The sequence below is a fragment of the Heteronotia binoei genome, chromosome 5 (assembly GCF_032191835.1).
Source record: "Heteronotia binoei isolate CCM8104 ecotype False Entrance Well chromosome 5, APGP_CSIRO_Hbin_v1, whole genome shotgun sequence".
In the NCBI taxonomy this organism is placed as follows: Eukaryota; Metazoa; Chordata; class Lepidosauria; order Squamata; family Gekkonidae; genus Heteronotia; species Heteronotia binoei.
Genome location: NC_083227.1, coordinates 4,438,645 through 4,463,513, shown reverse-complemented (window position 1 = coordinate 4,463,513; position 24,869 = coordinate 4,438,645). Strand labels below are relative to the sequence as shown.

The 24,869-nt window shown below is 46.9% G+C and overlaps 2 protein-coding genes across 2 annotated transcripts in view; both read left to right on the top strand.

Moving 5' to 3' along the window:
- LOC132571576 (zinc finger protein 420-like) overlaps positions 1 to 24,869 on the top strand; it is an 895,908-nt gene that overhangs the window by 636,685 nt on the left and 234,354 nt on the right. The gene's annotated exons all lie outside the window — the stretch shown is intronic.
- The window catches only part of LOC132570893 (uncharacterized), an 87,075-nt gene that overhangs the window by 4,268 nt on the left and 57,938 nt on the right, over positions 1 to 24,869 (top strand). Inside the window, exon 2 of the mRNA XM_060237532.1 lies at positions 7,456 to 7,472. Coding sequence (XP_060093515.1) covers positions 7,456 to 7,472 — 17 coding nt within the window. The remainder of the gene's footprint in view (positions 1 to 7,455; positions 7,473 to 24,869) is intronic.

Below are 24,869 nucleotides of genomic sequence, written 5' to 3'. Positions count from 1 at the left end.
TCTGTGGTGAATTTAGTCCATTTATATTCCAAGATAGTAATTTGTACTCCATTATGATGTTGGTTCTTTATTTTCTTCAAAAAAGCTATGCATCTCTTGTTCGCTTCTTATTGTAATCCTTTTGCCATTTTGTTCAAATCCAAGACCCTCTGGTATTATCCATCTATATCTTGTGCCCTCTGCACGCAACTGATCGGTTAGCTTCTTGTACTTTTTCCTATCGCTGATCACTTCTCTTGGTAGCTCTTTCATTATTTTAACTCTGCTCCCTTCTATTGCCCAGGCTTTTTGGTACCCTTTCCTCAAGATTTTCTCTGCCACCTCTTTTGATCTTAATCTTATGACGATGTCTCTTGGCAGGCCTTTATTTTTCGCATAAACTGAGTTGACTCTATAGGCACCCTCCAACATACTCTTAAATCTGTCAGGGTCTTCTTCTATGTACTCAGTGATGATATCCACCATATAGCCTTTTAAATCTGTCTCTTCTTTTTCAGGTACCCCTCTTAGACGCACTTGTGACTCCAGCAACTTACAGTCGTGTATTATGACCTTTTCTTGAATTCTTAGCAAGGCAGAGGCCTGTGCATCCACTTTCATCTCTACCTCTTTCACTTTATTTTGAGTCTCTTCCTTAAAACTCTCTATCTCCTTCCTAGGGTCTCCAACTTCTTTTTTAATATCTTTTTTTATTGCCAAATGCAATTTGTCCATAGCTTTTAACATTTTTGCCTCCAGAGCGTCAAATTGAGACTGCATCTTGTCAAATGATTGGGCTCTTGCACGTGTTATTCTTTCTACTGACATATAAAAAATCACCAAACCTTAAAAAAATCCCCACATTAAGTTTAGCATCCAATCCAATAGCTTAGAGTCAGTTCTTTCAGATGAGACTAGTTTCGTTTTTCTCCCTTCTTCCTGAGCAAAGATATTGAATTTTAACAATTTTGACAGTTTTTCTCCCTTTTAAAATGGCAATCGTTATTTCTCTATGGTACAGTTCCAGCCTAGAGAGGTCTCTCTTCGTCTTTCTTGGTCTGAGTCTTGGACTCAATTCCTTCCTAGTTCAAAGGTCGGATGTCACAGCTCTTGTTATCCTTATAGGCTCTGATTTATTGCCCAGCCCCTTTTAGTTTCACTTCCTGTCACAGCTTAGACTGATCTCGTGTCTAGTCTCGCAGTTTTTTGAGCTGCATGAAGAAACCGCAACCACAAAAATCCACAACAATATGTCTTTTCTCCGAATATCTTTGAAGGCAATTATTTTTACGGCTTTCAATTTTCACAAGCTGAATTCTTTTCCTACTATGCCCCCACTCAGCTCAGTTCATTCAAGGTTCTGCAGTTTATGGGCATATATACACGGCAACTCTCTTTTCTTTCTTCTGCGTCACCAGCCTCCGACTGCCAACTTTCACTCTTATCTTGAAGGTTTTTTTTTTATTTTTTGCTGTTGTTCACTTCCAAAGCCACAGAGCTCAGCTTAACAAGGTAAAAGTTTTTTTTTTCCCATTCAATTATGCTTTGCCTTCGTCTGTTGTTAATCCACTCAGTATTTAAACTATATTCAAAGTCTCTCAGAGTGAAGATAAGAATAATGAGTGTACCTTTTAGATGTTCTCAACTCCCCCGGCTGCTATTTTCTTGCAATTAAAATCAGTCCTTCTAAAGTGCTTGGATTCCGACAGCCTTAAGTGACCGAAGTCACTTTAGAGTCACTGCAGACGATGGTTGACAAATTCCATTGCCGGACATCAAGAACTGAAGGAGCCAGCTTCCTGACTCCTCCAGTTCGATATCAACAGCATTAAAGGAAGATAAGTCGTCTTGGGTTAACCCTTGCCTAGGGTTAATGAGCATAGACCTTAGAAGATTCTCTTATAAATACAAAGCTTTTGCAGACGATATAGTGTTCATAATGGAGAATCCGGTTCAAGTGTCACCACTGCTGTTAGCTAAGATAAAAGAGTACGGAGAACTAGCAGGATTATACATAAATAAGGAGAAATCGAAATTCCTCTGTAAAAACATGCAACCAAATAAAACAAAAGAACTACAAAAGGTGACAGGTTGTGAAGTCACAACCAAAGTTAGGTACCTTGGAATAGAGATAACAATGAAGAACATTGATTTATTCAAAAACAATTATGAAAAACTGTGGTGTAAGATGGACAAAGATTTGATGAAATGGAATAAACTCAACTTGTCCTTACTGGGCAGGATAGCTGCAATCAAAATGAATATTTTGCCAAGGATAATGTATTTGTTTCAAACCATCCCGATTGTAAAAGAAGCAAAACAATTCAACAAATGGCAAAGGAAAATTTCTGATTTCATTTGGGCCGGAAAGAAACCAAGGATAAAGATGAAGATCTTAACGGATGCCAAAGAGAGAGGAGGTTTTCAACTTCCTGATCTAAGACTATCACGATGCAGTTTGTTTGACATGGATAAAAGATTGGATAATGCTGTTAGACAAAAAACCTTTGTGGTTAGAAGCTCACGGAAATAGATTCGGCTGGCATGCATACATGTACTATGGGAAGAATAAAATGGATGGTTTTTTCTCTCACCACTATGTCAGAAATACATTACTAAATACTTGGATAAAATACAAGAAATACGGGGACGAGAGAAAACCACTATGGATAGTGCCAGCAGAAGTAATAAAAATAACAGCTGATTCTGAAGAAAAAAGAGAAATGTCATATAACCAACTGCTTAAGATTCAAGGAGATAAAATTGAATTAAAAACCTCAGAAGAGTTAAATAACAATTACGACTGGTTTCAAATGCAACAAATTAAAAGTTTGATGGAAAACGACATAAAATCAGAGGGAATTAGACGAGAACAAACAGAACTGGAAAGGGTCCTGTTAGGTGACAATGAAAAATTGATATCAAGAGTATATAAGTTATTATTGAAATGGTCTACAGAAGAAGAAGTAGTAAAGTCTCAAATGGTCAAATGGGCAATTAATGTGAATAGAGAAATACAAATGGAAACATGGGAGCACCTCTGGAAGAACTCAATGAAGATATCAACTTGTCAAAGCATTAAGGAGAACTGTTTTAAAATGATGTATAGGTGGTATATGACTCCGAAAAAATTGGCTAAGATAAGTAAGAAAATGTCGGATAGATGTTAGAAATGTAAAAAACATGAAGGTTCTTTCTTCCATATGTGGTGGACATGTGAAAAAGCGAAAGAATTTTGGAAGATGATACAAGAAATCACCAAAATTTTGGGTTATGATTTTAAGAAAATTGCAGAGACGTTTTTACTTGGATTACAATTAGAAAAATACCCCAAAGAAGATAGGACTTTAATTTGGTACCTGTTATCAGCTGCTAGGACTTTGTACGCGCAGCTTTGGAAGCAAGAAAAAATACCAGAGAAATGGGAATGGACCATGAAAGTTTTATCGTGGTGTGAAATGGACAAATTAACCAGAACACTAAGAGACTATGATCTAGAGATATTCAAAAGGGAGTGGAGAAAATTTAAAGGATATATGGAGAAAACTTGGAAAGTAAAGAAATATTGGACAATTTTTTAGTTGTAAGAATATATATATATGGAACTTTGAGCAGTCAGAAGTGCCTTTAGTATGGATTTGAACTTATAACCTCGGGGAAGTCAACATTGGAGGGAGGGGGGGTGGAAATGTCATATGGGTTAATGTGAAAAAAGGAAAAAAAAAATTAAGAAATAGATAAGTTTTGTAACCATATGCTACCAATAAATTGTTTAAAACCGAAAGAGATTCAGTGAGAGGAGGAGTCTTGAACAGCATCAGAGAACACACAGAGGGAGGAACCGTTAGAATTCTCAATGTCCGGCCGCGGCTTGCCACACCTGGACTCGTTAATGACCCCAACGGATGCTTTGATGTTGGAGAGACAGCATCCCAATGAATGAGACCACTCCCCACCCCCCCTTGAACTTGCTGATAAACTCCAAACATGAGAAACCTTTTCAGTGCTTAGAGTGTGAGAGAAGATTCAGTTAGAGTGGCACTCTTCAGGTGCATCAAAGTACCCGCACATGGGGAGAAAACCTTTGAGTGTGCAGATTCAGTCATTGTGACAATTTTCAAATGCATATATGAACTCTTGTAACGGAGAAGCCTTTTGGCTTTTCAGACTGTGGAAAGAGATTCTGTCGCAGAAGCACTCCTTGATGGCAACTGAGACCCCACACAGGGAAGACACAATTTTAATGTTAGGAGCTTTGAAAGTGATTCAATCAAAGAAGTTCTCTGCTACTGTGTCGAGGAACCCGCGCAAGAAGGATCCATGTAACCTCTTAGCCCATAAAAAGAGCTTTCCCCCTATTTCATATGTAAAAGACAACCACAGACCACAAAAAGTATTGATGCCAATTGCTTATAAGGCTCTAATCTGCAGAAGAAACCTTACTCTAATCAGAAAGAAATGTTATAAGTGCTTGGGCAGGGTTTTTTGTTGTTCAGTCAAACAGTTGACGCCGACTCTTTGCTACCCCACGGACAAAATCACGCCAGGCCCTCCTGTCTTCCACCATCTTCCAAAGTCTGCTCAAATTCATGTTAGTTACATAAATAACTCTGCCCAGCCATCTCATCCTTTGCCGTCCCCTTCTTCTTTTGCCTTCTGTCTTTCTCCAGGGAGTCTTCTCCAGGAGTCTTCTCCAGGGAGTGCTCCCTTCTCATTTGGTAGCCAAAGTATTTGAGCTTCAGCTTCAGCGCCCGACCTTCCAGGGAACAGTCAGGGTGGATTTTCCTTAGGACTCACTGATTTGATCTTCTTGCACTTCAAGGGACTCTCAAGATTCTTCTCCAGCACCACAGCTCAAAAGCATCTATTCTTCTGCGCTCGGCCTTCCTTATGGTCCAGCTCTCACAGCCATACATTACTGCTGGGAATACCGTCGCTTTGACTATACAGACTTTTGTTGGCAGGGTGATGTCTCTGCCTTTTATTATACTGCTCAGGTTCGCCATAGCTGTCCTCCCAAGGAGCAAACGTATTTTAATTTCATGGCTACAGTCACCATCTGCAGTGATCTTGGATCCCAGAAATGTGAAGTCTGTCACTACTTCCAAGTCTTCCGCTTCTATTTGCCAAGGTGCGATGGGGCCAGATGCCATGATCTTAGTTTTTTTGATGTTGAGTTTCAAGCCTACTTTTGTGCTCTCCTCTTCCACCCTCAACAAGAAGTCCTTTAGGTCCTCCTCACTTTCTGCCATTACAGTGGTGTCATCTGAATATCTGAGGTTGTTGATGTTTTTACTGGCAATCTTAATTGGGGCTTGTGCTTTATTCAGGCCAGCATTCCGCATGATGTACTCTGCATATAAATTAAATAAGCAGGGTGACCTAATGCATCCTTGTCGAAACCCCTTTCGTATTCTAAACCTATCAGTTGCTCCATATCCTGTTCTGACAGTTGCTTCTCGATCCTTATATAGGTTTCTCAGGAGAAACCTATATAAAGAGGTTATATGCCCCCATCTCTTTAAGGACTTGCCACACATCTAAATTGTTTTTTCCTTCTCTTAGGGAAAAGGTTGTGTCCAATGTCAGCTTGAGGACCAGCAAAATTTTATTCTGAGTAGAAGCTTCATTGTCAGATGGCCATCTAGCCTCTGTTTAAAAACCTCCAAGGAAGGAGAGCCCACCACCTCCTGAGAAAGTTTGTTCCACTGAGGAACCGCTCTTAACGGTCAGGAAATTCTTCCTAATGTTGAGCTGGAAACTCTTTTAATTTAATTTCAACCCATTGGTTCTTGTCCTACCTTCTCGGGCCACAGAAAACAATTCCACACCATCCTCTATATGACAGCCCTTCAAGTACTTGAAGATGGTGATCATATCACCTCTCAGCCACCTCCCCTCCAGGCTAAACATACCCAGATCCTTCAACATTTCTTCATAGGACTTGGTCTCCAGACCCCTCACCATCTTCGTCGCCCTCCTCTGGATCCGCTCTAGCTTGTCTATATCCGTCTTAAAACGTGGTGCCCAAAACTGAACACAATACTCCAGGTGAGGTCTTACCAGAGCAGAGTAAAGCGATACCATCACGTCACGTGATCTGGACATGATACTTCTGCTGATACAGCCCAAAATTGCATTTGCCTTTTTAGCCGCCGCATCACACTGTTGGCTCATGTTCAGCATACGATCCAGCATATCATCCACCTCACTGCTCCAAAGTGCCTAATAGAGAAAGGAAGGGAGCATCCTTCTCTTGAGTGTCTGAACAGATTATAGGAAGGACAGGTTCTCAGAGCCAAGCAAGCTGGAACAGTAAGCAAAGAAATGGTGGCCAGCATAAATTGTTTCATTACACTCTATACTGCTAAAACTAAGCATTCTTCTAAGCACATCCTCTACGCCAGGGGTGGGGATGTCAGCATATAAAAATGCTCAGTAAGGCAAGAGGCAGTGACTAGCATGGAAGCATGCTGATCTCACAGTCAGTGTCAAAAGAGACGACACCAGCGTTCCAGCAAGGCTCAGCCAAGCAAGAACTGCTTCTAAGCAGGATATGGTGATGAGTGCAGAGACTGCGTAATGAGTGCAAAATGACTCAGCACTTACAGCTCATTGGTACGAAGACTGTGTATTGTACACAAGCAATGCTGTGCGGTACAGTATTTTCCTTCTACTCTATATGGTTGTTTGGCAGAGCACTTTGCGGGATGAATGCATATATTGCAAATAAACCTGCATATAGTTAAGGACACAAAGTGTCGTTATACTGTTGCTTACTATATTGACTCACCTATGAGAACCAGTGGTGGCGGGACTAGCTTATAACTACATAAATAACAACAGGGGAACCTCCGTCCCTCGAATTCACTCGGTGTGGCCCTCGGGATTTCTGGTCCGAACTGAGCCATGTGGCAGCCTCTCTGGGGCCTGGCCGGCTGGCGAGGATCATGGGGCCCAGCTGCACTGTGCAGCAGCTTCCCCAGGGCCAAGCAGGGATCACGGCCCAGATGTACTGTGCGGCAGCCTCCCTGGGGCCTGGCCGGCCGGCCAGAATTGCTGCAGGGGCCTGGAAAAGTTATTGTCACTGTTCAGTTTGCACTTGATTATCCCAGATGGTGTGGCTTAATATGCTAATGAAGGTGTGACCTAATATGCTAATATTAGGGGGATGTGGTCTAATATGCTACTGAGTTCCTGCTGGGCTTTTTCTACAAAAAAGCCCTGGACCTATGTATTTCCCTAGGGCGGCGGGCCATGTGTGTGTGTGTGTGTGTGTGCGCCAGATTAGGCTCTCCCCACATGACTTCAAATAGAAAAACAATTATTTGCATTAATTTTGCTGGTCTGAATCATTCTCCCTCGGCGGAGCACTATTTTTTAAGGTGATAATTTTTTATGGCCCGCGAATGATGTTATAAATATCTATATGGCCCTTGGCAGAAAAAAGGTCCCCCACCCCTGCTCTATGCACAGGATTATATCTGTCTGAAGTCATCAAAGGTGTAAATTATGACAATGCAAAAATGTTGTTGCCATTGATCTCAAGAGTATAAATTGGTTGTAAGCCGAAGACTCGGGGTCTCTCTAGCCGTGTCCTAAAGACGCAGCTTTTGTCTCAGGTGATCGCTGAGAGATCCGAGAGCTCTAGTGGGGGGTGGGGAAGAAACGTGGGCTTTAGCTATTGTTATGAATACTTACAAATGGGGGATTTAATTGTTGTAACTGTTATGCTTTTATGTCTCCTGAGAACTGTGCCCCATTGGCTGCCGTCCCAGAGCTTAGAAGGTGATTCGTTATCATTATTGTTAAATAAAGGAAGTTTTTGTTTTCACGCTTAGAGTGTACTTGGGTAGTTAATTTCATATTGTTAGATAAGTTTTTATTTCAAGGATTCCAGCGCAGACCCTTGGTAAAGACCTACAAGGAGGAAAAGAACCACGCCCTCTGTGAGTGCGAGGGGCCCCCATGTTGGCTCTTCCCCCCACGAGGAATTCCACCAACATCTGTGTGTTTTCTTCTTCCACTAGTGCCAAAAAATAATTCCCTAATCTTTCCCTATGATGGTTTTACGAGGACTGTTATTCCCAGGTTTTGTTTTTTTAAGACGTGTATAATGTTTGTTCATGTCCTGCGCCTCTCAAACTTCTGACATATAACCTATTTGGCTCTTATCTTAAGCAAGTTTGGCCACCTTTGACCTAAGCAGTTAAAGTGGCAGTTCCGAACAACAACAGAATAGTAAAAAGGCTCTTGATTTGTGCCTATGAAACAACGAAACAGATTATTTTTCCACCTGTGAAACTGAAATGCGCAATTCTTGCAAAGGACACAAACACGCAGGCAGACACATAAGAATGTAAAAATACAAAAAGCGGGGGGGGGGGGGGGTTGAATAAGCCTGTCCTTAGGTCAAAGTACACAATAGTCACAATATCCTTCCCACAAGACCCCCCATTTTCCCTCCAGGATCCCATTTTCCCTCCAGGATGCTCCAGGCTTCTATGGTCTCCTCCTCCCAAGGAACGAACCCCCTCCTCTTTCTACAGAAGGTCTCCCCCACCAGCAATCCCATGTCAGAGAGTGCAGCCAATGCCGTTGCTCTTCCTCCCCCCCCCCCTCCCGCAAATGCATCTATGGGACGGGTATATTTATTTCTTTGTTTGAGTTTCAGCCCGCACTTCCCATAGAACAGGCTCAGGGTGGATTGCATCATAAAAACAACCTCATAGAAGGAAGAGAGGCTTGACTCAGTAGCTCTGCTGTGCGATTGAGAGAGCCTGGCAAAGCAAGCTCTCCCCCCCCCCCCCAAGGAAGGAGCCTCAGCCAATGGTGAAAATAGAGGATTTGCTCTCCAGCTCCTGTGCAATTGAGCAAGCCTTGCAAAGCATGCAGAAGGAATTAAAAGAGGAGAAGGAAACAGATGGCAGCCATCTGCTGGGGGGCCTAATAGGAGTCCTCTGGGGGCCGGATTTGGCCCCTGGGCTGCATGTTTGACACCCTTGTGTTAAACTATCACTCTCTCGGCTTGGCTTCGTGAACGAAGATTTAAGAAAGGTGCAGTAGTCCACGTCTGCTGCAGACTCTCTGGTGGCTGACAAGACCAATGCGGGACAGGCAGAGAGTCCCAGTGTCGCCATGGAAGACACTAGGTCCATTGCCCGATTGGGGGCCGCAATTGGTGAAAGACCGAGTAACCGAATATCATATGAATGGATTTTTCACGTACATCAGAAACTATCTAGAAGGAACATGGATCAGGGTCGGCCCTTCCATGAGGCATTAAGCATTTGCCTAGGGCGTAGCGCTTCTAGGGCCGGCCCAGACAAGGATTCTGCTTCATACTGATGAAAGCCATAGCATGGCATCCGCTCTTCTGAAGTTTGCTATGCGTGGACTCAGCTTTTTGTGCAAAATGTGTTACTAAGATCTCCACTTGAATAGATGTATGCTAAACGCAGTGACATTGTCAAAGTTCTGTTTTTTTCAAATATACTTCTCTGGGAATAACAGTCCCCATAAGAACATCTCTCTCTCTCTCTCTCTCTCGGCTTGACTTCGCGAACGAAGATTTAAGAAGGGTGCAGTAGTCCACGTCTTCTGCAGGCTCGCTGGTGCCTGACAAGACCAATGCGGGACAGGCAGATCCGGCCACAGTGGCTGCAGGGAAAAGTCTGATTTGGGGTTGGTGCTGTAGCAGTGCGATTCTTCCTCAATATCCTTTTGTCCTCAAGACCAGCTATGCGTGCGTTCTCAAAGGAAGAGACAGCCTGGTGGATGGTGTGCCTCCATGCTTTGCGATCTGAGGCTAGGTCAGACCACTGGTGATGGTTGATGCGACAGGTGCCAAGGGATTTCTTCAAGGAGTCCTTCTTCTTTGGTGCCCCTCTATTTCGATGGCCTGTGGAAAGTTCGCCATACAGAGCAATCTTGGGAAGGCGGTGGTTTTCCATCCTAGAAATATGCCCTGCCCAGTGCAGCTGCGTCTTCAACAGCAATGCCTCGATGCTTGTAACCTCCGCCCTCTTGAGGACTTCAGTGTTGGTCACAAAGTCACTCCAGTGGATGTTGAGGATGGTGCGAAGGCAGCGCTGATGAAAGCGCTCAAGGAGTCGCAGGTGATGACGGTATAAAACCCACGATTCGGAGCCGTAGATGAGGGTTGTCATCACAACTGCTTTGTAAACATTGATCTTTGTGCCTTTTTTCAGATGCTTGTTGCTCCACACTCTTTTGTGCAGTCGGCCAAATGCACGGTTTGCCTTTGCCAGCCTGTTGTCAATCTCCTTGTCGATCTTGGCATCTGAGGAGATGATGCACCCCAGGTAGCTGAACTGCTGGACTGTCTTCAGAACTGATTTACCCACAGTGATGCAGGGAGGGTGATAATCTTCCTGGGGTGCAGGCTGGTGGAGAACTTCTGTCTTCTTCAGACTAACTTCTAGGGCGAATAGCTTGGCAGCCTCTGCAAAGCAGGACGTCATATGCTGCAGAGCTGATACCGAGTGGGAGACCAGTGTAGCATCATCAGCAAACAGTAGCTCTCGGATGAGTTTTTCCATTGTCTTGGAGTGGGCCTTTAGTTGCCTCAGGTTGAACAGGCTGCCATCGGTGCGATAGCAGATGTAGACATCATCGTCATCATCTAGATCTACCGCGGCTCTTTGAAGCATCATGCTAAAGAAGATCATAAAGAGAGTTGGCGCGAGAACGCAGCCTTGCTTTACACCTGTGCCTATTGGGAAGGGCTCTGAGAGATCGTTGCAGTGTCTAACTTGGCCTCGCTGGTCTTCATGTAGCTGGATGACCATACTGAGGAACCTTGGGGGACATCCTAAACGTTCCAAGATTTGCCACAGGCCTTTCCTGCTAACGGTATCAAAAGCTTTGGTAAGGTCGACAAAAGTCACATATAGACCCTTGTTCTGTTCTCTGCATTTCTCTTGGAGCTGCCTGAGAACAAATACCATGTCGGTGGTGCTCCTGTTAGCTCTGAAGCCGCACTGGCTTTCTGGGAGGAGTTCTTCTGCAGTGGTGGGCACCAGTCTGTTCAGGAGTATTCTGGCAAGGATTTTGCCTATCAGCAACACTGCAAAAATCATGCAGCCATGTATTTGTGGCACCACTACACAGCCCATTTGGTGTAGCGGTTAAGTGTGCAGACTCTTATATTTGATTTCCCACTCGTTCACTTGCAGCTGCTGGAATGGCCTTGGGTCAGCCATAGCTCTCACAGAGCTGTCCTTGAAAGAGCAGCTTCTGGGAGAGCTCTCTCAGCCCCACCCACCTCACAGGGTGTCTGTTGTGGGGAAAGAAGTTAAAGGAGATTGTGAGCTCTTCTGAGACTCTTGATTCAGAGAGAAGGGCAGGGCATAAATCTATGGTCGTCTTCTTCAAAAACATGAATCCAAGGCACAGATCCACATGGATCCTCAGGGTTTTTGCTTGGGGTCCCCTCAACATCACCGTCAATCACATATCATGTCCAGGGACACTGCTTGCACCACAAAAATCAGGCATCCATGGCTTCGTGGCAACACCATGCTGCAAAGATATGGTTGAAAACCACAAATTCTCATGGATCCTCATAGTTTTTGCATCAGATCACCCCAAATTCAGCATCAAATCACACATTATAAACATGGCCACAGGTGACGCCACAGAAATCATACATCCACAGCTTCATGGCAACACCATGCAACAGAAACATGATTCCGAAGCACGGAGCCTCATACATTCATATGTTTTTGTTTTGTTTGTTTGTTGCCGAAATGAAATCAAAGCACCATCACACTGTAGGCCATCTCTTGGCCTGTAGGAAGCACCACAAAAATCATGCATCCCTGGAGTTGTGGTGCCACATGAGCACAAAGTCATAGTTTGGAAGCACATAGCCTCATGGATCCTCAGGGTTTTTGCCTTGGATCACCCTGAATTCTCCATCAAATCCCATATGATGTGCATGGCCACAAAAGTCAGTTGTCAACAGCTTTGTGGCAACATCATGCTTCAAAAAACATGGGTTTGAGGGACGGATCCTCAGGGTTTCTGCTTGGGGTCACAACAATATCACCATCAACTCACTAATCATGCCCATGGGAAGAATTTGCACCCCAGCAATCATGGGTCCACGACTTTGTGGCAACACCATGCAAGAAAAATGTGATTCCAAAGCACGGATCCTCATGGATCCTTATGAGTTGTGCTTTGGATTTCCCCAAACTCCTCATCAAATCATATATCATGTCCTTGGACAGAGCTTACAGCACAGAAATTGTGGATCCATGGCTTTGTGGCAACACCATAATGAAAAAACATGGTATTGAAGGGGGAGCTTAGGGTGATTCAAAACAAGAACCAAAAGATCCTTTCAGATCGGTGGTCTGGAGCCATGTTTTTGCTGCTTGGTGATGCCACAAAGGTGTGGAACTGTGATTTCCAGGGTGCAAGCCCTGCCCATGGACATGACAGATGATCTTTCTTCATGGTGAGCTTGAGGGGATCCAAAGCAAAAACCATGAAGCTCCATGAGGATACCTGCTTTGGAGTCATGGTTTTCTTGCATGGTGTTTCCACAGGGCCTTGAATCCACGATTTCTGGGATGCAAGCTCTGCCCAGAGACATGATATCTGATTTGATGATGAGCTTGGGGGTGACTCAATGCAGAAATCTTGAAGGTCCATGGGGATCCCTGCTTCAAAAGCATGTTTTTGTGAAACGGTGTCTCCACGAAGCTGTAGAGCTGTGATTTGTGGGGTTCACGCTCTCCCTATGGACACAGTATGTGATTGGATGGTTAGCTTGGGGTCAGAAATCATGAGGATCTGTGCTTTAGAAACATGTTTGTCCACTATTGTGGTGCCACAAATCCATGGAGGCATGATCTTTGTGGTGCTGCCTACAGTCTAAGACATGGTCTACAGCATTATGGTGCGCTGATTTCATTTCAGTGTAAAAACCATGTGAATTCATGAGGATCTGTGCGTTGGAATCGTGTTTTTGCAGTGCTGTGGCACCACCAATCTGTGGAGGTGTGATTTTTGAGGTGGTACCTATAGTCGAAGACACGTTCTACTGTAGGATGGTGATTTTATTTTGATTCAATGCAAAAATCATGCGAATTCATGAAGGTCCGTTTAGATCCGACTTTTACCCAGATCCTCTCCAGAGACCACAGAGACCAACCCCCCCCCCCCATGGGAAAGGGTGACTGCAGAGTGTGTGTGTGTGTGGGGGGTCTTTGTGGAATCAAAGCCAATCTCCATCACCTGCAGTTGGCAACCCTCACAGAGTGAGGCGGTCTTCAGAAGCCCTGAGAAGAGGCGGAGGTGAAGAATTCAGGTTTGCCCACAGCCTGGAGGAAGGTCTGAGTTCGAACCTGACTCTCCTTCGGCCCAGCCTTCCCTCTGGGACTGGTCTACCTTGCAGGGTGGGTGGGTGGTGGAGAGAAGGGGGAAGGGCCGGTGGAGCTCCTGGAAGATAAGTGGAGTGGGAAAGGCTAACTCTGAGTTGGGAATTTTGGAGGAGGGGAGGTATAATGCCCTAGAGACCCCTCCCCCTCCTCTAAAACAGCCATTTTCTGCAAGGGAACTGACCTCTGTAGCCTGGGGACAAATTGTCATCTGGAGAGATCTCCAGGCCCCGCCAGGAGGTTGGCCAGCCTAGCAGAGACCCTGCGGGAGCAGAACCCCCCTTCCTCCAGCCTGGGGTCCCTGGGCAGGGATAGTCCAGGGCGGGGGTCCTTCCCCTTCAGCCCCCTGCCCCTCAACAGCTGTGCACCGCTGCCTGCCTGACCCCAAAGTGGCTCTCAGCATCTCCCTGGACGTGCAAAGAAGGGCCAGGAGGCCCCACCAGGTTTTCTCTCCAGGGGAGCAACAGAAATGCTCAGTGGTCTCTTGAAGGAAGACCCTCATCTCATCAGCACTAGCCCCCCCCCCCTTCGCCCTCCCCTAGAGTTTGACGCTCCTTCTTCTAGGAGGGGGGGATTAAGGGGGGGGACCAGCTGCAGCCTTCTTTTCCTGAGCTGCCACAACAGCACCGGATACTCCTGGCCCGGGAGGAGCGCAGCCCCCTGCTGCAAAGTTTCTCCCGAGCAGCCCCATTGAGCAGCACAAGGCGTGGCTGAGGGCAGCCCTCTTGAAGCTCCTCTGCAGCACTGGAAGGGTTAAGACCGCCGAGCTGCTTGCTAGAGGGGCCCAGCCAGCGGGGGGGGGGCAGGAGAGGAAGGGGCTTTTCCTGGGGGAGGAGGTTGCAGGAGGAAGGGGGAAGCCTGCAAAGAAGCTGCCGCAGGGGGGAAACGTTTTGCAGCAGCCGGATCCCGGAAAAGTTTACTTGGAAGTAAGTGGGGGTGGGAATAAGTATTTAGATTTAGGGAGGGAAGAAGGCGGGGATCATTGCAAGCCGTGGCTGTCCCAAGTGGGCCGGGTTCTCCCGGGGAACTGATCTCTGTCTGCTGGAGGTGGGTTCTAATTCTGGGAGAATTTCAAGCCCCACCTGGAGGGTACAAACTGAGAGATTCACGGAAGCCACGATAATCAACTACTGCGAACGCCTAACTAGCAAATTTTACTGCAGATCCAAATATTATTTCTTACGTTCAATAATCAGTAGATCAGTCCGCATCTCTTTCATGCGCAGATCCTTTGCACAGTTCACGCTATGTAGGGCCCTAAATATCTCCTAAAAGTGGAAGCGTCTTCTCAGCCTCTCCCAAGAGCAGGCAGAAAGTGCTTGGGCTGATCCTGCGTTTCTTGAATCAAGTGCAGAAAGACTGCTCAATCTCCTAGGTCGATTTCAGTGCAAAGGGGGAGCCTTGTGAGGACGGCCTGGATCAATTTCTCAGGGATTCCTTTGGAACTGTAGTAAACTTTGTTGGCTGTTTATTCAGGGTGGTTGATTGATTATTTTGGCTTCAGCCGCCTGGAGGTTGGTAACTGGGAGGCACCAGTTTTGCTGTGCTGTGTAAGCAGAGTGTGTGGGGGAGCAGGGATAATCAGTGCCTTTCAATGTAAGTAAATTTAGATATATGAAACTGACATTCTCTTGCTGGTCATTTTTATTCTGTAAAACCAAGGGCAAAAGCTGGGCATGAAAAAGGGAAGGGGACGTCTGGCCTGCTCTGGAATCAGCTGCGGCCCCCTCCTAAGCCCCTGATGTGGGCCCAGTGTGGTCTGGGGCTGCCACCAGCAGAGGAGAGGAACACTTTAAACACCTCTGTTGCCAAGGTGGAGAGCGCCTAGCAACCCCACCAGTGCTCATGGGAATGCCACCAATCACATTAGGCGACTCCCCTGACAGGCAGAGAGGGGTGGAGCTTGCTGATGTGGCCACACCCCCAATAGATACAGGACCAGGAGAAACAAATACCGCAGAAAAATCCATCACTGTGAGGATCATGGCATGTACATACATCAGGGAGTTCCCCGGGTGTGGTTTTGAGTCCCCTCCTGCATCAATGTTTTGCAAAGTGGGCACACAGGGAGAGAACACGCCTGCTCCAAACGCATCAGCCCTGCCCCATCACTCCACGGCTCACTTGGCAGAGGCAGCTGTAACAAGATGCCAGATTCTCCTTCCTGCACTGGGGTTAGGGGGGAAGGAAGGGGATCTCTTTGCAGGCGAGAGAGGCACAGACCCCCAGGCAGCACAACAGGGAGAAACGCCAGAGCACAGTCCCAGGAGGGGAGGGTTCAGATTTTGTTACGGGAGATGCCAACAAGACTATGAAGCCTGCCTTTTGGAAGGTCAGGAGGCCCAGAAAGGAATCCCAGATAGGATCCAGTGTGTTACATCATTCATGCTGATTGGCAGGTTGCATGGCAAGTATTTTGGCTGACCCTCCCCCAAGTGCCATCTAACGCAGGACACCACTGAGATAATTAATAGGCATGCAAAGGTGTTCAAGCTCTTGCTGTAGCTTTTATTCCAGACACTCTGGACTCTGGGAAATGGTCCTTCTTTCAGAGTGAGCTAGAATATAGGGCCAGGAGAAAACTGCGATAATTCTCTGAATGAAGGACTTGTGGCATATTCCCTGCTTCTTTTGTGAGTGGAGTTTGTATTTATAAATGCATATATGTGTCTCCATGTCTGTGTGTGTGTGCATACATATATTCCTTTTGACACACTCCTGTCTCTCTCTCTCCATCCCCTCAGGGAGAAACCTCTCTCCAGAGCCAACTGAATAAAGGCAACTTTTCAAAGACAGAGGCGGCCCAAGAGAAGGGGCAGGAGATGGAAGAGCAGGACCCAGAAGGACCTGGAACTGAGAAGAGAGCAAGCAAAGGCCTCCATCCCATGCCTGCTGGGAGTGGTGTGGAATTCTGGGAAAGGGCTGTGCCAGAGTTCTTGACCTGCAGTGTACATTCTCGACACTTCCGGCAGCTCTGCTACCGTGAGGCCGATGGGCCCCGAGAGGTTTGCAGCCAGCTCCATGGACTTTGCAGCCAGTGGCTGAAGCCGGAGAGGCACACCAAGAGGCAGATCCTGGACCTGGTGATCCTGGAGCAGTTCCTGACTCTCCTGCCCCAGGAAATGCAGGGCTGGGTCAGAGGATGTGGGCCGGAGACCAGTTCCCAGGCGGTGGCCCTGGCCGAAGGTTTCCTCCTGAGCCAGGCAGAGGAGAAGAGGCAGGCAGAACAGGTGAGGGGATTCTCTCCAGGTATGTCTAATTCAAGCAACAATATCTGGCCTCATATTAAAGTTTCTTTGCCAGATAATTGCCCAGAGCCTCTTCTGCTAGAGAATTTCTGAACCCTGCAGATAACTCACCAGATCTGCTGAGAGAAGGGTGCAGAATCTAAGAGTGGGGCAGGATCCCTTCCTTGGTCTATTTTCCATTCCATCTCTTACCCGTCTCCCTTCCCACTGTTTCAGATGCGGGGACCACCTTTGGAGATGGAAGCTGCAATCCCTGAGGCAGAAGGAGCTTCCTTGGAGCAGGGGCAGAGGGTGCCGGCAGTGGAGCGTGCCCAAGATGCCCTCTCCTGTGGTAAGGATTCCTTGTCCCTGAGTGCAGTTGGGGCAGTCCGTGAATGTGATGGGTAGAGAGTTCACCTCAGGAGAAAATGAGGCATTTCTACAGGCAACAAAGAGTTAATTGGTGGCACTCAAAGTCCACAAACTGTGATGTCTCTAAAAGATTACACAAATTCCTGGAGGTCAATATTTCCCATTAATTAAAAGAAAAATCGCTTGGGGCTCTTTAGCTTGGAGAAATGTCAACTGCGGGGTGACATGATAGAGGTTTACAAGATTATGCATGGGATGGAGAAAGTAGAGAAATAAGTACTTTTCTCCCTTTCTCACAATTTGTGGGCATTCAATGAAATTGCTGAGCAGTCAGGTTAAAACGGATAAAAGGAAGTACTTCTTCACCCAAAGGGTGATTAATATGGGGAATTCACTGCCACAGGAGGTGGTGGCGGCTACAAGCATAACTAGCTTCAAGAGAGGATTGGATAAAAGTATGGAGCAGAGGTCCATCAGTGGCTGTTAGCCACTGTGTGTGTGTGTGTATTTTGGCAACTGTGTGATACAGAGTGTTGGACTGAATGGGCCATTGGCCTGATCCAACATGACTTCTCTTATGTTCATCCCTTGTCTCAGGAAAAGGCAGTGAAGAGTTGCTGTTGAGCCTTCGTCTTTTCAGAGGGATGGAAACGGCTGCTACACCTGCAGTCCAGGTAGGAGAGATGAGTGGGGGGGCAGGGGGTGGACAGCCAAAGTCCCTCCTATTTTCTCAGAGGAGTTTTTGCTCCTTCTGTTTCTACAAGGGGTCTGTGTGAGACACCCCTTGAATACTATTCCATTTACCCATCCCAAGCCTTCCTTTCCATATCTCCCCAGACAACTCCCTTCCAGTGTGCAACCTCTGCTTGGTGTGATCTCTGAAGAGGAGGGAACCTTCTTTTTCTTCTAGGGTCCCTTTTCCTTGGAGGAGGTGTCCATTTCTTTCACAGAGGCAGAGTGGGCCCTGCTGGATCCGGGACAAAGAGCTCTGTACAGGGAAGTCATGCTGGAGAACTGTGGGAATGTGGCCTCTCTGGGTAAGGATCTTTCATGGGTGCCGTTCCGTTGTGATGAGGAATGAATCCAAATACTGAATAGCACTGCATCATTCTGAGGCATGTCCTACCACTAGAGGAGGGGCTGTAGCTCCCTGGCAGAGGATCTGTGTGGAATGAAAAGATCTCCAGTTCAACCAGCAGCATCTCCAGAGAAAAGGATCAGGTAGGAGGTGAAGGGAAAGACCTCTGCCTGAGACCCTGAAGGGCCGATGCTGGACTGAGCAGATGATACTGACTCCAAGGGATGAAGGGTCTGATTCAGGATAAGGAAACTTCAGGTGTTCACAGAATCATAGAACTGGAACTGACCCTCAGGAATGCCCATATGCAGCATGTAGCAATGCAAAGTGAAAGAACTGCCAATAGCATCCTAAAATTCTATCATGCAAAAGGGGCTCTTGATGTTCCAGCCGCCCAAAAGCTATTCCAAGTGAAGGCAGTTGCAGAAATGCTCTGTGGCGCTCTGATTGGCCCCTCCTCTTCCAGCTCTGCCCCTCTTGAGAGGGTTCAGACCAAATTCCTTAGAGTGATCCTTCAGGTCCCCAGATGTGTCCCGAATATACTGACACAACTAGAAACTGGCACTTTGAAGATGGCTTAAAATGCACTTTCAGCCTGAGAGGTTAGCCTTTTTGTTATTATCAGATACTTTTCAAACTGAATGGTTGAAATCGGTGCAGACCAAATTACAATTACTTGGATTCCCCCACCATTGATTGTAGCCATGAACTGGGATCAAGCCAAGGTAGGCCTTAAGCAGAGGATATAGAGACAAGCAGATCTTCAGAGATATCCCAAATGCAGAGTGCCCAGTCAAATTAGATAGTGTTCGGTCCCAATGGCTTATCTCACACACCTTGATGAAAATAAACACAGAAAAGCCTTCACCCTGGCGGGATGTGAGGCTCTCCCCTCTGCGGTGCTTGAGGGCAGATTCAGAAGAGTTCCTTTTGCACAGCGACTTTGCAAATGTGAGTCTGGGGAGACAGAAATTATTGAGCATCTGATGCTTCGATGTAAGCAGGGTTTTTTTTTTAGCAGGAACGCACAGGAATGCAGTTCCAGCTGCCCTGGAGTCAGGGGTGTGTCCTAATATGCAAAGGAATTACTGCTGGGATTTTCCTCCAAAAAAGCCTTGTGCAAAACAATGGTGATGTCAGGGTTGTGGCCAAATATGCAACTGAGTTCCTGCTGGGCTTTTTCTACAAAACAGGCCCTGGATGTAAATGGTATAATGAGGTTCAAGTCAGGTTAATTCAGCCTCATATAAAAGAGATGCCTGAGCAGACAGACTTGGATTGTTGCAATAAACTGTTATCTGATGGAAATCATTTCATTATTACGACTGTGGCTAAATTTTGGGTGGCATGTTGTTGCATTTGAAAAGTACAGCTTAATTTGTAAATCTGTAAATCTTTTGAAAGCCGATTTCTTATCTATTTAATATTTGTAATGTGTATATTCCTTTTGGTGTCCCTTGTTGAAGTGTTAGAATTGTTCCGGCGGGAAGCCATAATAACATTTCAGTCATATTGCCATTACAGCATAATCAGAAGATGGCAAAAAAACCCACCAGGAACCTTGATTAAACTGACTTAGAGGAATTTGTTTCCTGACTCCAAAGCGGCAGGCACATTTCCCTGGGCATGTAAGAAAGCGCTATGAGAAGTTAGTACTAATGCAGCACTTCCTTTCCCTCCTCTCATGATCTGCCTAAGTTCAGAGAATCAGCACTAGCAAAAAAACCCCATGCATAGTTATAGGATGGGGGAGACTTGTCTTAGCAGTAGTATGTGTGAAAAGGATCTCAGGGTCTTAGTGGATTGTACGCTGAACATGAGTCAACAGTGTGATGTGGTGGCTAAAAAGGCAAAGGCAATTTTGGGCTGTATCAACAGAAGTATAGTGTCCAGATCACGTGATGTGACGGTATCGCTTTACTCTGCTCTGGGAAGACCTCACCTGGAGTATTGTGTTCAGTTTTGGATACCACATTTTAAGAAGGATATAGACAAGCTGGAACGGGTCCAGAGGAGGGCGATGAAGATGGTGAGGGGTCTGGAGACCAAGTCCTATGAGGAAAGGCTGAAGGAGCTGAGCATGTTTAGCCTGGAGAGGAGGCGGCTGAGAGATGATAGGATCACCATCTTCAAGTACTTGAAGGGCTGTCATCTAGAGGATGGTGTGGAATTGTTTTCTGCGGCCCCAGAAGGTAGGACGAGAACCAATGGGTTGAAATTAAATCAAAAGAGTTTCCGGCTCATCATTAGGAAGAACCGCCTGACAATGAGAGCGGTTCCTCAGTGGAACAGGCTTCCTCAGGAGGTGGTGGACTCTCCTTCCTTGGAGGTTTTTCAACAGAGGCTCAATAGCCATCCGACAGCAATGAAGATCCTGTGAATTTAGGAGGAGGTGTTCGTGAGTTTCCTGCATTGTGCAGGGGGTTGGACTAGATGACCCTAGAGGTCCCTTCCAACTCTATGGTTCTATGATCAGATGGCCATCTAGCCTTTGTTAGAATCCTAGGATTCCAGAGTTGGAAGGGGCTACAGAGGCCATCTAGTCCGACCCCTGCTCAATGCAGGATCAGCTTACAGCATCCCTGACGAGCGTTTGTCCAGCTGCTGCTTACAGACCGCCAGGGAAGGAGAACTCCCCTCTTCCCTGGGTAGCTGATTTCACATTAGGACAACTCTCACTATAAAAGGTTTTTCCTAATATTCAGCTGGTAGCTTCCTGCCCTTCATGTAAACCCATCTAATCCAAATCCCTGCTCAATGCAGACTTCGACTTCGCATCCCTGACGAGTCTTTCTTCAGCCCCTGCTAGAGAGGGGAACTCGCCACTTCCCCGGGTAGCTGATTCCACAGTAGAACCACTCTTACTGTAAAAAGCTTTTGCTAATATCTAGCTGGTATCTTCCTGCACTTTATGTAAAGCCATTATTGCGAGTCCTCTCCTCTTTTTGAAAACCTACAGAGAAGGAGAGCTCCCCACCTCCCGTGGAAGGTCCCCGGCTCAACCCCCAGAATCTCCAGGGAAAAGGATCAGGTAGGGAGTGATTGAGAATATTTGCATGAGACCCTAGAAAACTGCTGCTGGACTGAGAAGACTGTCTTCAGCGTACCAAGGGTCTGATTCAGTATAAAGCAGCTTTTTCTGTTGCTCAATTGTGTGTACTTGCACGAGGGTAACTGAGGCCATCCCCTGGGCCAGAGAAGGTGTCGTGGTGTAAGACAGTCTCTCGGATACACTAGGGAAGGGGCCAGATCCTCATTCCTCTGTTGGCAACCTTTCCAACACACCTTCCGCCTGGATGGGATTACAAACATCTGCTCTGCCTGTGATCCAGAAATGATCCTGTCACGAACCGAAGCCCGGGTCCCCCTGGGTCACTGCTCTTTGTACCTGAGCAACGTCCAGCTCAGTGGGTACCTGAGGAGAGGGCCCACAAGAGAATCAGACCTCTTTTAAAAATATACAAAGTTTCATTAAGGATTCTCTCTCTCGGCTTGACTTTGCAAACGAAGATTTAAGAAAGGTGCAGTAGTCCACGTCTGCTGCAGGCTCACTGGGGGCTGACAAGACCAATGCGGGACAGGCAGATCCGGCCACAGCGGCTGCAGGGAAAAGTCTGATTTGGGGTTGGTGCTGTAGCAGTGCGATTCTTCCTCAATCTCCTTTTGTCCTCAAGACCAGCTGTGCGTGCGTTCTCAAAGGAAGAGACAGCCTGGTGGATGGTGTGCCTCCATGCTTTGCGATCTGAGGCTAGGTCACACCACTGGTGATGGTTGATGCGACAGGTGCCAAGGGATTTCTTCAAGGAGTCCTTGTACCTCTTCTTTGGTGCCCCTCTATTTCGATGGCCGGTGGAGAGTTCGCCATACAGGGCAATCTTGGGAAGGCAGTGGTTTTCCATCCTAGAAATATGCCCTGCCCAGCGCAGCTGCGTCTTCAACAGCAGTGCCTCGATGCTTGTAACCTCCGCCCGCTTGAGGACTTCAGTGTTGGTCACAAAGTCACGCCAGTGGATGTTGAGGATGGTGCGAAGGCAGCGCTGATGAAAGCGCTCAAGGAGTCGCAGATGATGACGGTATAAAACCCACGATTCGGAGCCGTAGATGAGGGTTGTCATCACAACCGCTTTGTAAACATTGATCTTTGTGCCTTTTTTCAGATGCTTGTTGCTCCACACCCTTTTATGCAGTCGGTCAAATGCAGTCTATTGCATTTGCCAGTCTATTGTCAATCTCCTTGTCAGTCTTGGCGTCTGAGGAGATGATGCACCCCAGGTAGCTGAACTGCTGGACTGTCTTCAAAAGTGATTCACCCACAGTGATGCAAGGAGGGTGATAATCTTCCTGGGGTGCAGGCTGGTGGAGAACTTCTGTCTCCTTTAGACTAACTTCTAGGCCGAATAGCTTGGCAGCCTCTGCAAAGCAGGACATCATATGCTGCAGAGCTGATACCGAGTGGGAGACAAGTGCAGCATCATCAGCAAACAGTAACTCTCGAATAAGTTTTTCCATTGTCTTGGAGTGGGCCTTTAGTCGCCTCAGGTTGAACAGGCTGCCATCGGTGCCGTAGCGGATGTAGACACCATCGTCGTCATCTAAATCTACTGCGGCTCGTTGAAGCATCATGCTAAAGAAGATCATAAAGAGAGTTGGCGCGAGAACACAGCCTTGCTTTACACCTGTGCCTATTGGGAAGGGCTCTGAGAGATCGTTGCAGTGTCTAACTTGGCCTCGCTGGTCTTCATGTAGCTGGATGACCATACTGAGGAACCTTGGGGGACATCCTAAACGTTCCAAAATTTGCCACAGGCCGTTCCTGCTAATGGTATCAAAAGCTTTGGTAAGGTCGACAAAAGTCACATATAGACCCTTGTTCTGTTCCCTGCATTTCTTTTGGAGCTGCCTGAGAACAAATACCATGTCGGTGGTGCTCCTGTTAGCTCTGAAGCCGCACTGGCTCTCTGGGAGGAGTTCTTCTGCAATGGTGGGCACCAGTCTGTTCAGGAGTATTCTGGCAAGGATTTTGCCTGCGATGGAGAGCAGGGTTATCCCCCGGTAGTTGGAGCAGTCTGACTTTTCCCCTTTGTTCTTGTATAGGGTGATGATGATTGCATCGTGAAAGTCCTGTGGTAATTTGCCTTGTTCCCAGCAGGTGACAAGTACTTTGTGAAGTGAGCTATGTAGTACTGTGCCCCCATGCTTCCAGATCTCTAGTGGGATTCCATCAACTCCCGCTGCCTTGCCACTTTTCAGTTGCTTGATGGCTTTAACAGTCTCTTCTAGGGTGGGGATCTCATCCAACTCTGCTTTCACCGGTTGAAGTGGGGTGAGGTGGATTGCTGAATCTTGAACTACGCGATTGGCACTGAAGAGAACCTGAAAATACTCCGACCACCGCTTCAGTATGGATGCCTTGTCTGTGAGGAGCACTTGGCCGTCTGCACTACGCAAGGGACTCTGAGCCTGATATGATGGGCCATATACTGCCTTCAGGGCTTCGTAGAACCCTCTTAATTCACCAGTGTCTGCACACAGCTGGGTTCTCACTGCAAGCTTGGTCCACCACTCGTTCTGAATGTCTCGAAGCTTGCGCTGGAGGTTGCTACATACAGCGTGCAAGATTGCTTTTTTCCCTGGACAGGAGGGCTGAGCAAGATGTGCTTGGTAGGCAGATCTCTTTTTCGCCAGTAATTCTTGGATCTCTTGATTGTTCTCGTCAAACCAGTCCTTGTTCTTCCTTGTGGAGAACCCGAGGACTTCTTCAGAGGTCAACAGGATGGTAGTTTTTAGGTGTTCCCAGAGTGCTTCTGGAGAAGGATCTGTGAGGCAACTGGGGTCCTCAATTCTAGTCTGGAGTTTTGCCTGGAAGGCAACTTTAACTTCGGCTGACTGATGGCTGCCAACCTGAAACTTCCTCCAGGGGATACCGCCTCTCCTGGGTGTAGATTTAAAGTGAAGACGGAGATTGCAGCGTACAAGATGATGATCCGTATGACATTTTGCACTGGGCATTACTCGGGTGTGTAAGACATCTCGATGGTCTCTCTGGCGCACCAGAATGTAGTCGATAAGGTGCCAGTGCTTGGACCGTGGGTGCATCCAGGTTGTCTTCAGGCTGTTCTTCTGCTGGAAGATAGTGTTGGTAATGGTGAGCTGATGCTCCGTGCAGAATTCTAGCAGGAGGCGCCCGTTATCATTGCAGTTGCCAATACCGTGTTTGCCAAGTACTCCTTTCCAGGCTTCCGAGTCTTTACCTACTCTGGCATTGAAGTCGCCAAGGATGATCACCTTGTCCTCTGTAGGGGTCTTCCGTATGAGGTAGCATAGATCAGCATAGAACTTGTTCTTTTCTGCAGAATCTGCTTGAAGGGTTGGAGCATACACACTGAAGAGTGTTGCATGCTGCTTGTTTTGAAGTGGGAGGCGCATAGACATGATGCGATCTGAGTGACCTGTTGGCAGGTTTTCGAGTTTAGAGGCAATGGAATTCCTGACCATGACGCCAACGCCAGAAAGGCGGCTCTCAGCCTTTGACTTACCCGACCAGTAGAGGGTATAGCCAGAACCATGTTCTTGAAGACTACCTTCCTCAGGGAAACTGTTCTCACTGAGAGCTGCTATGTCGATATTCAACCTGAGAAGTTCGTGGGCGACTAGAGCAGAGCGTCGTTCAGGGCGACCACTGTCTACTGTGTCAAGCATGATTCTGATGTTCCAACACGCAAGCTTTAGTCTTTGCACACTTTGTGAGGCAGGTGCATGCCTTTTCTTTGTTGTTATTTTTCGACCGCAAGTAAGGATGCC